Source organism: Porites lutea, chromosome 5 (assembly GCF_958299795.1).
Source record: "Porites lutea chromosome 5, jaPorLute2.1, whole genome shotgun sequence".
NCBI classification, from domain to species: Eukaryota; Metazoa; Cnidaria; class Anthozoa; order Scleractinia; family Poritidae; genus Porites; species Porites lutea.
In genome coordinates, this window is record NC_133205.1 from 15,755,377 (window position 1) to 15,766,623 (window position 11,247).

At 39.7% G+C, this 11,247-nt stretch overlaps 1 protein-coding gene across 1 annotated transcript; it reads left to right on the forward strand.

Moving 5' to 3' along the window:
• The first annotated feature begins 267 nt into the window (after positions 1–267).
• Positions 268–8,766, forward strand: LOC140936402 (heat shock cognate 71 kDa protein-like). Its single transcript, XM_073385869.1, has 5 exons — positions 268–555; positions 715–788; positions 1,388–1,462; positions 1,631–1,760; positions 7,030–8,766. Exons 1-5 carry the CDS (start codon positions 354–356, stop codon positions 8,511–8,513), a joined length of 1,965 nt encoding a protein of 654 aa, XP_073241970.1. The 5' UTR covers positions 268–353; the 3' UTR covers positions 8,514–8,766.
• The last annotated feature ends 2,481 nt before the right edge of the window (positions 8,767–11,247 follow it).

Sequence of the window (11,247 nt, forward strand, 5' to 3'; positions counted from 1 at the left end):
AGAAACCACTCAGTCAGTCTCGGGATAAATATACCAAAGCCGAAACACGAATTCAAAGAGAACTGAAAACAGCTACTCTAGCTTGGTTAATTTATAAAGGTTTCTCTCTAGCTCCGAGATTACTCTGGCAAAATGATAAAAAAATGCAGTTTCATCGTGATGTGGTTGCATAACTTTCTTGCAAAGAATAGCTATGACGCAATTTTCCAGAAAGTTCCAGAAAGTTCCAGAACGAGGCAAAACCGCATAAATTCAGAGCACGTGTACAATAACGTCATTTAACTCAGCGAGCCGGCTTCATCGAGAGAGAAGAGGTTGTGTAACATTTTTTCATTCGTTTTCTCAGATCCAAAATGCCAGCCCCTGCCGTAGGAATCGACCTCGGAACCACCTACTCTTGTGTTGGGGTTTTCCAACATGGAAAGGTTGAAATTATCGCTAATGATCAAGGAAATCGAACTACCCCAAGTTATGTCGCTTTCACCGACTCTGAAAGACTCATTGGCGATGCAGCGAAGAATCAGGTCGCTCTCAATCCGTCAAATACGGTTTTTGGTGAGTTGCTTTGCAAATTAATTTTGAGAGAACTTTAATAAAATTTCTTTCTTTTACCTTTTTGCTGTGAAACAGAATTAAAACGCGTTCAAAGAGATGTTTTGTGCTCTCAAGCCCAAGCGCTTCGATTTGCTGAGGAAACGAACTTATTTATTTCAGATGCGAAGCGTTTAATCGGAAGAAAATTTGAGGAGGGCTCTGTCCAAAGCGATATGAAACACTGGCCGTTTAAGGTGAGTTAAATCTTGCAAGAGGTTGAACGACGAGGTGAAAGCAAAGAGCGCTCGCATGCGGGCTGGTGGCGTAAGGGTGCAGTTGTGTCCTGAGTTACGCCACGATTTTTTGGTATTTCCTTTTAATGCTTGATACTCTTTGTAATCAAAGAAAACCGTTCAAAAGTGGTTTAGTTTTATTAAAAATTTATCTACTGCGACAGGTAAACTATAAATTTACGTGTTTGGATGTCGATGGCGAGGATGGAAACGGATTGCAACTTCGAAAAAAAATTGGGCCAACTTTTAAACTTCTGTGTTATTGAAAAAGTGACCTAAAGCCGATCATGCTTTGTGTTCCCTTTGACAAAATCATCTGATATCTTTCTTTTTAGAGTTGCATAACAAGTACAAAAAAAGATGACAGAGAATACTTAGTTCTAGAAAATTGTTCTAGAAAATACGTAACAGTTTCGATTCCTGCTCTATGGCTTATTTGATTGGATGAGAGATCTTCATTTTTTTAGCTTTCTGTTTGGTGTTGTACATGTATTTATATAACAATATCTCGTGCTTCAAATTCCCATAAATATGGTTGGTCATTTTGTTTTCTCTTTCAGGTGATTAGTGAGGGGGGAAGACCCAAAATTCAAGTTGAACACAAAGGAGAAACTAAAACATTCTATGCTGAAGAAGTGAGTTGAAATATTTTTCTTGGTGACCATGTTTTTTTTTTAACTCCATTTTCACCACAAGATAACGAATTGTTGAGATACTTGATCCTTTCTTTAGCACAAGTTTTAAAGAGAAGAATGCTCTTCATTATTTCTAATAGTTAACATCCCTTTTTTTTCCTATGACAGATTTCCTCCATGGTTTTGACCAAAATGAAGGAAACAGCAGAGGCGTATCTGGGTGATAAGGTCACTGACGCTGTTGTCACTGTGCCGGCTTATTTCAATGATTCACAGAGACAGGCAACCAAAGATGCTGGTATGTAAGCTTATTTTTGAATCAAAACAGAGCAATACTGGTCTTGAAAGGGTTAACCATTAGTTATCTGGCTACGGTTGTTCAAACGCTGGATATTGACATCCACTGTATAAATTACTGTCCAATGGGTAAATACTAGGAAAACCAATTGCCCTATCCAGGGGATAGTGTTATTATTCACCTTTGAAACAATTGGGCCCTGTATTATAAACCTCAATATAACAAATATATGTCAACATGTGACCGAAAGATAGCTATAGATGAATGAGAAACAGGCCAACAAAGATACATCGTAATATTTGCATACAGTAGTTTCAAGCAGTCTTGTTTGCCTGTTCTTGTGGTTCTAGGGTCATAGCCATGTAAAGCTCAGAACTGGGACAATAGCTTTGTACACAAAATGTTTATTACAGAACCTGTTCATATCTGGAAATGCTGGGCTTTGGAAAAGTACGAAATATTCCAATTTCTTTGGTGGTATTTCTTGAGAAATTAGTGCTTAAAGGACCCTACTGTTAAAAGAAAATCGTGTCTAGTAAAAAATTTTGCTGATATTTTTTACTGAAATTTTTGGTATCGATTTTATTGATATAACTATTATGCGGAAGAAATTTCAGAAAAATCATTAGAGCAGAAGTCCGTAACTAATAGTCACTCAAAAATCAGCTGTGAAATTGTTTTGGAATTTCAAAAATAAATTAGGCAGGTGGAAGGAGGAACCAGTTTGAAATTTTCAGACAAAAAAATTCAACGTTTGCTAATTCTTAAAACAAAAGCCAATTACCTATCAGGCTATTCTTTAAAAGGTACTTTTTAGTTTTAGAAGCACTATAAATGGCTCCAAACCTTGTTCTAATGTCGAATTACTTAATCCTCTACATTTTTAAAATATCCCTTGGCAGTTTTGGTTCAAACTCCTGCCACATACATTTTGATGTATTGCAATGGATCCTCAACGGCGTTTCAAAAGAGCTATAAAAGCGGCTGCAGTGGAAAGCCCTTTGACAGCGATAAACAGCGCTTTTGCAGCGGTGCAGAAAATTCCCGAATCATGATCTACGCTGCAAAGAGGCTGCAAAGTGGCTTTGAAAAGACAAAGAATGTTGTTATCGGTAATGGCCTACCACTCGTTAGAACAAAAAAAAGAAATGCAGGCTCCAATAATCATAATACATGGTAGAGGAGCTGACAAGTCCTTAGTAGCAGAGTAAAAGCCACTAGAAAGTCAAAATGCAACTGATACTTTATTAGTATACACGCGCACACAAAAGCACTTGACATATCACAAATCTGCAACAGTCTCGCTTTGTAAATATTTAGCACGGTCACTAATGTAAATGTAAGTACAGCCATTAAGGTGGCTGAACACAGTTTTGGCAGTTTGTGAGCGTATGTCATTTGCCAAATCATGGCAAGAGAAAGGTTGCAGCTCACAAGCTGAAACTTGGCAAGTGAAAAATATACTTATGAAAGATTTTGATGTAATATATCAAACATGAGATGCAGTGTTTCATCACCAGATGAAACACCGAGAAGAGAGTTGAAAATACGACGCGCAGTGGAGTATTTTTGACGAACTTCAAGGTTTTTCATCTGGTGATGAAACACTGTGTTGAATGTTTGGTATTTCTTCTCAAACAAAATCATTTTTGAAGGAGAAATTAAGGATGCAAAAATGAGCAGTTTTTCATCTGATATCCAAACACTCATTAAACATTAATTTCCATTGAATTTTCTTTATGAATTATTAATGAGTTTGAGAATGACAGGTAAAATGTGACGTTTTCGTAGTTTCCATGGCAACATGAATGATTGAATACGACCTTTAATTTTCACTTTTGCTCAGTTTACTCAAAATTCGCTCATTAGATTTTCCTATAAACTTGCACACAGCTTACTATCATTACCATTTGAAACTTATTTGACCAAATTTTAACAGACAGGTTTTTAGATAATCAATAATATAATTATGTACTGTACATTTTGAAGTAATTCATTATTTAAAATACGATAAAAGTAAAAATCCCGCCAAATTTCACAAAATTTTAATGAGTAGATTTTGAAAAAATGTCTGCTGTGTACCATTTGCTTTTTTTGCCGCCATGTTTTATGTCTGATTTTAAACACGTGCCGTCATGCGAGTTACCACTCATCGCCCGCAAAACTGTGCTCAGCCACCTTAACATGTAGACATTGAAAATTATCTTTTTAAAAAATAAAGAGATTAACAGCGATTGTTCTACGTAAAGTTTACATGGACAGCAGCCAAATGATATTTTGATTCATTGCAATGGGCTAAGCTGGACATCATCTTTTCAACTGTTTTGGACATACTTCTGAAAGCACCGGACATGAATTTTTCCTTGGCGCCATAAGGCGCGCCGTGAGCGCCAAAGGCGCAAGCACCTAGGGGGGTCTGGGGGCATGCTCCCCCAGGAAATTTTTAAAATAGAATACTCAGAAACGCCATTTCCAGCGTTTCTGGAACCAAGGAAACAGTTTCCTAGGCAATGCTGGCGCTCTTTAAAAATTCTCTTTAAAAAGTAAATTACTGAATGAAAATGGTCAGTTGGTAGGGGGAGGGGGAGGGAGAATAGCAACAACAGAATTTTCATTGGCTTATCATTGCGAATTTATTTGATTTTCAAAAAAGATGTTTGGTAACAATTCCGTTTAAATGAAGAGGGGAAACCAATAAAATATCCCGCCGCTCAATAAGCAAAGAAAAAAGAGTTATATGGCCGTTTTGAAGAATGTAATTGATTATTCTGTTATCCTCTAGTCAGTATGTTCATGAGATGCCTTAGTAAGAAAAATATATAATACAGTAGTAAAAAAAAATCGCCAATATTGATCTCAAAGTACCGGACGTGGAATGGCAAACGACCGGACGAAACGTCCGGCCTCCGGCCTCAAATGAAAACCCTGTCTCACCTTGACGTTTTGTCCATGATCCACGATCTTTGACACTTTTTTCATGAAAGAAATCAACCCACTTTTACTTTGGTTGTTGTTAAATTTTACAATGGACTAAGGAACGTACATTACCATGAATGTATAAGAAAGGTAAATGTTAAGTGCGAACCCCAGCTGAGATTCTTGTATCTGTGTTGCTTACTCTGGTTCGATTCATCGATACTTAGCGTAGAAGTCACTGTACAGTGCAATGTTTGCAAATACCTTTGAGTTGTTCCATCCAAAAACATCAACAGAACTTCCATCTTGAAACAGAACTAGATACAAAAAAACTTAAAATATTTGCGCCTTTCATCCAACGGTCCGAAATGTTTGGGCGATCCCGTGTTTGTCTAGAGATGTAATGGGATCTCATGCAAAAGGGCCGAACAATTAGATTACGGCCTAGAATGTCTCCAGGGAATTAGCGATAACATTCCCACACTCGCCGGTCACGGAATGACATTTATCGAGTCTTTGTTCCGAAGGCATAGAATTTGGAGGTTTATTCAATAAGTGATCTTCCTTGGTACAGTAAAAGTTTTCGCGTTTTAAAAGCTGTAATCTGTGCTAAGGCTTTATCTGGCGATTCATGTTATCCGCGCTCAAGAAAGTCGGATTGACCGCAGCTGAATTGTAGCGTTACTGCAGCTACTTCACAGCATTTGGAAGTCAGCAACTGCACTGCAAAACTGCTGCCGAGAGCTTCAAAGAGCCTTCAAAGGCTGCACAGCGCTTTTGCATCCCGCTGCAACTTGAATGAAGCTGCTGCATGGCTTCTAAAATGCTGCTGAACAGCTGTAATTTTGCTGTACAGCTATTTTGAAGCAATTTTGTGGTGCTGTACAGCGCTGCAAGTTTCATACGGGATGATGCCCATGTCTGGGAACTGATCTGTACATACATGTACTGTAGATCAAAACATAATAAGAAAAAAACTACCTATTCATTGAAGGAAGGAGTGACAAAAATTTTGTAAATTTATTCATTGGCAGTATTTTTTGCAGTAATTTTATTTTGCACCGTAATGGCATTCGGTTCACAGGCATGGGCATCATTGTCCTTCGTCCCCCCTGGGTGAGGTGTGAATTCTTTGCAGAACTGCTCCTTGGGCTTATTTTGTAGTCAAAAACAGAGGTGCTGAACAATTCTATCTGAGCTCTAAGGTAGCATCCAATCTCAATATCTTTTTCCTGAGTTGGAAGCAACGAACAGCAGTAAAAGTTGTTGAAAATGCATTGCAATACATCAGTGCATGCAGCAGGCGTTTGAGCCAAAACTGCCAAGGGATATTTCAAAAATGTCGAGGAACAAGTCATTCTACTGTATGGCAAGGTTTGGAGCTATTTATAGTGGTTCTAAAACTAAAGAGTACCTTTTAAAGAATAGCATGATAGGCAATCGGCTTTTGTTTTATGAATTAGCAAACATTGAATTTACTTGTCTCGAAGCTTCAAACTGGTATCTCCTTCTACCTGATAGTAATTTATTTTTGAAATTCCAAAACAATTTCACAGCTGAATTTTGAGCGACTTTTAGTTATGGACTTCTGCTCCAATGATTTTTCTGAAATTCCTCTGGCATATTTATTATGTCAATTGACCACTCCAGAAAATACCATAACATACCATAATGCTCTTTGTTTGTCATCCCAAAATTTTGCATAAGCATTGTCTTCAGTTTCTCTCGGGAAACAATGCTTAAATGCAAAATTGTGGGGTGACAAACAAACAGCATTATGGTATGTTATGGTATTTCTGGAGTTGTCAATTAAAGCCGATACTAGAAAATATCAGTAATTTTTTTACTAGATGCGATTTTCTTTGAACAGTAGGGTCCTTTGAAGCGCTAATTTAGCAAAATATATTTACCATCAATGAAATCGGAATATTTTGTACTATTGCCAAATGATATTTGTTGTTCTTTTCAAAGTTTCCCAGCCCTCGTGTTAAAAACGAAAAAGTTATGACAAAAACTTGGTCACAGCTGAATGCGCCTGTATTAATGACGGAGTCAGCTTATGATACAGTATAATATCTGGGCTGCCTCTACTACTGTCAAGTGTCTTGACCTGATAGAAAATACCGGTGTTGTGATGACAATCAGTTCTCCTGCCAAACAGTATTTTGTTACTAAATGAACATAGAATCAAAAGAACCAACTTGTTGTTGTTTAGTTCCCTGCCTGCAAATTGTTTATACTGTCGTCAGTAACTTGAAATGTTCGTGACTGCCCTGCATTCTATCAAAAGTGTTGTATTTTTCTTGAAGCATGATAGGATTCTGTGACTGACATAATGCTGTCTTTTTTTCAGGAATAATTGCTGGTCTCAATGTTCTACGTATAATTAATGAACCCACAGCTGCAGCCATTGCTTATGGACTGGACAAGAAAACTGGTGGTGAGAGGAATGTGCTTATTTTTGATCTGGGTGGTGGTACCTTTGATGTTTCTGTTCTCACCATCGAGGATGGCATCTTTGAGGTTAAGGCAACTCGAGGAGATACCCATCTTGGAGGTGAAGATTTCGACAATCGCCTGGTTGACTTCTTGGTGAAGGAATTTAAGAAGAAAAACAAGAAAGATATCTCTGGCAATAAGCGGGCAATGCGTCGTCTGCGAACAGCCTGTGAAAGGGCCAAGAGGACCCTGTCTTCAAGTCATCAAGCAAGTATTGAGATCGACTCACTTTTTGAGGGCATTGACTTTTATGTGACAGTAAGCCGTCCGAAATTTGAGGAACTAAACGCTGACTTGTTCCGTAGTACTATGAACCCAGTAGGGGAGGCACTGAAGGATGGAAAGTTCCAAAAGAATCAAATCCATGAAGTTGTCCTTGTTGGAGGGTCGACTCGCATTCCAAAAATCCAAGAGCTCTTGACTGATTTCTTTGATAAGAAGGAACTAAACAAGAGCATCAACCCTGATGAGGCTGTAGCTTATGGTGCGGCCGTACAGGCAGCTATCCTGAAAGGAGACAAACATGAAGCTGTGTCGGACCTCCTTCTCTTGGATGTGGCTCCCTTGTCCCTTGGAATCGAGACAGCTGGTGGTGTTATGACACCACTTATCACACGCAACACTACGATTCCAACAAAGAAGAGTCAAACTTTCACCACATACTCTGACAACCAACCCGCTGTGTTGATCCAGGTTTATGAAGGTGAGCGAGGCATGACAAAGGACAATCATCATCTTGGAAAGTTTGAGCTGACTGGCATCCCTCCGGCTCCACGTGGTGTACCACAGATTGACGTCACATTTGATGTTGATGCCAATGGAATCATGAATGTTTCTGCCAAGGATAAAAGCACTGGAAAAGAGAACAAGATTGTCATCACAAATGACAAAGGTCGGTTGTCCAAAGAAGAAATTGAACGCATGGTCAGCGATGCAGAGAAGTTTAAGGCAGATGATGACAAGGTGAGGGAAAAGGTTCAAGCTAAGAACAGCCTGGAGAGCTATGCCTACAGTATGAAGAGCACAATTGAGGATGACAAAGTGAAAGACAAGATCAGTGAAGAAGACAAGACAGCCATTGCAGACAAATGCAAAGAAGTGATTGAATGGCTGGACCAAAATCCATCTGGTGAAAAAGAAGATTATGAAGCTAAACAGAAGGAGCTAGAGAAGGTTTGCAACCCTATTATCACCAAGCTTTACCAGGGTGCTGGTGGTGCTGGTGGAATGCCAGGTGGAGCGCCTGGTGGTATGCCTACTGGAGGGTTTCCAGGTGGAGCTCAGCCTGGTAGTGCAGGCCAAGAATCTTCTGGTCCCACCATTGAAGAAGTTGATTAAATTTTGACATTTGCCAACTTAAACTCTGTGTATTGACTTGATGGACTTTAGCTGTTGACCAGTTATTATTAAGTTGTAATGTACATACGGTACACACACAAGTTATTGTTAAAAGCTACCATTATGACAGCACTAAATACCTTGCCTTTATATTGCATGAAAAATTTCGTTTTGTAATTCATAACTTCTGATAGCTTGCCCTTTGCGTTACTATGACGGTTTTGAGTAAAATAAATGCAGTTGCTCTCACAAAGTTTGTTGACTGGTTGGCTTCCTGATGACAGATACACAGTTAACATCCACTTCAAAAACTTGCCAAAAAGAAAAGAAATTAGCGTTTAATGAGTGTCTTTGTATCTAATAAAGTCATGGCTAAACTTTACGCCCAATTTTTTAGACCAAAGTAACCCCAAATCTAAATAAATTATTAGTGCAAGAATGAGTTGATCTACTGTATATCAAAGATTTTGACGCCGTTCCAAAAACTCGCAGTCGTGTGTTATCAGGTTTAAGGACTCGGCTTTGCCTCTAGTTTTTAAACCTGATAATACACTCCTGTTCGTCTTTAAAACTGGATAAAAGGGAGGCCTGGCTTTGGTTGTTGAAAGGTGAACAGAGCTCTCCACTTTAAGGTTTTTTTTGATGTCTAACCAAATTATGGGTTACTTCAGGCTGAACGCTGGAATGTTGACCATTAAAGGACCCATTTTCCTTGAAATTTCAAGTAGTTTGCTGGCTCTTTGTTTATCAACCAAATCATTCATATAACTGGCTGATATGTACCTACCGTCTTTATCCCCTAGACTGTCAACAGATGGCATGTAGTTCCAGTATGAATAACCCCCACCCCACCCGCTCCCCAAAAAAGCAGAACAAATAAGAGGACCAACGCAGCCTGATATCCCACCTAGATCCGATGTATGATAACGTATCAACCTGGAGCCAGTCACATATAGTCAATCTTTACGTGCTACATAAAAGTCAACGCCAACCCTCCCGACATTAGCAGTTCGGTGTTTTTTACAACATGACTCTGAGATACTGAAATTTGAAGTTGTTTCTTGTATGCACGGGGGTGAGGTTGAACAGATGGTGAGGGCGTAATATATTTATGCCTCTGTTATTGAATAGTGCTGATTTCTAATGCCTTTCTCGCGGTACGGGGCAAGCGAGGGTCAGAAAGGCTCCTCCAAAAACAGCATTCTTTTTAAGTATTGATACCTGTGGGCACGCAAGGGAGGCTTGCTAGAGGGGTGCCCCTGAGGTCTTTTAACCCTGATCCTTCAAAGATAAGAGACTTTTTTTTCGTGTCCCTGGTTCGTTTCGATTTCCCATTATCACGGTATAGGAATTGGATCGTGGAATTACATTCTCTTGAAACATTGTTCTTGGAACCTCAAATGCAGACTGCTCACCGCCAGCCATCACACTCTTGAAAGGCTTCTGGTTGAAAACGACGCACAAAAATTCTTAAAATGATGCATAACGATGCTTATGCAAAATTTTGCTGGGATAACTAAGAGTATTATGGGTTTTTTGAAAAAGGCCTATAGTGAAATTTTGTTAAACCATACCCTTGCAGCAGTGGCATCTACCCGCTTGGACCAAACAAGGGAGTGTCAACACACACCATCGTCTAGTGACAGTACACCTAAGAGACATGACAATAATTTAGTGTTGTTAACAGTACTTGCAGCTCAAAGAATAAGAAGTTACTTTCCGCTCCTCTTGATTTTCTACAAAGTGGAGTCCACTAGACCCACGCGGGTATTCCCTTATATGGCCTACACGGGGATGTGCCGCGGTACAGGCTATGGTTTTTGACCTCTCCAGTAGCTGTCCTAAACAGGGTATATAATTACACGACAGGGTACCGTATTTCCTCGAATAATAGCCGGGTGTGATTATTTCTTTTTTGTCACAAAAAAGGGGCGATTATTCGAGGGAAGGCGATTATTTCAAATATTGCTCACTGGAAGTTAAATAAACTGGACCTGGGCTTTTCAAGTGTTCCAAATTTAGTTCCTTTATTAATTTTCAGAGCTTGAATCGTCACTGATCAGTTTTGCTGGATCTCATTGCACCTCAACTTGACAGGGAGGGGATAAAAGGAAGAGAATATGGCGAGAAGGGCGGGGAAGGGGCGATTATTTTAAGTCTTTCCACCGAGGGGGGCGATTATTCGAGGGAGGCAATTAATCGAGGGACGGCTATTTTTCGAGGAAATATGGTATATAATTTTGTGCGAGTACGAATTATAGACTACCCTGGGTACCAGAGGTTTTTCTCGCGTGCGGTCGGAATTTTCGGTGTTGGCCGAAGGCCGACACATCTTCGGCCGTAGACCGAAGAAGTCTCTGGCACCCAGGGTAATTATAAACAGGGTGTTGCCTACAGAAACAGGTTAATCCTAATCCAGGATAGCTTGTGTACAGACGTCCCCTTGAGTGGATGGGGTGTCTGTACATAAGCTAACATACAGGGTATGTATTTTAGGTTTTTTTGTCCTCCTCAGGGAACCCTCAGCGGCTCACCTATACCCTGTATACCCAAACGTTGCTCGAGTATCCCCTCCCACCCCAAAACTAGACCTTTCCCGGGACATAACCTGGCGTTCCCTAACCTTCTTCCCCTTATGTAAACCTGTGAAGCAGGGTCGAAGCAGGGTTTATTTATAGCTGGTAGTCCAGCTGGTATCCTCTTTTTTCTACAACCTTGTTCCCAGGGTTATCTC

Coding starts and splice junctions, on each gene's coding strand:
- LOC140936402 (XM_073385869.1), top strand. CDS start 354: ATGCCAGCCCCTGCCGTAGGAATCGACCTCGGAACCACCTACTCTTGT. Junction 556..714: donor TCCGTCAAATACGGTTTTTG/GTGAGTTGCTTT, acceptor TATTTATTTCAG/ATGCGAAGCGTTTAATCGGA. Junction 1,463..1,630: donor AAACATTCTATGCTGAAGAA/GTGAGTTGAAAT, acceptor TTCCTATGACAG/ATTTCCTCCATGGTTTTGAC.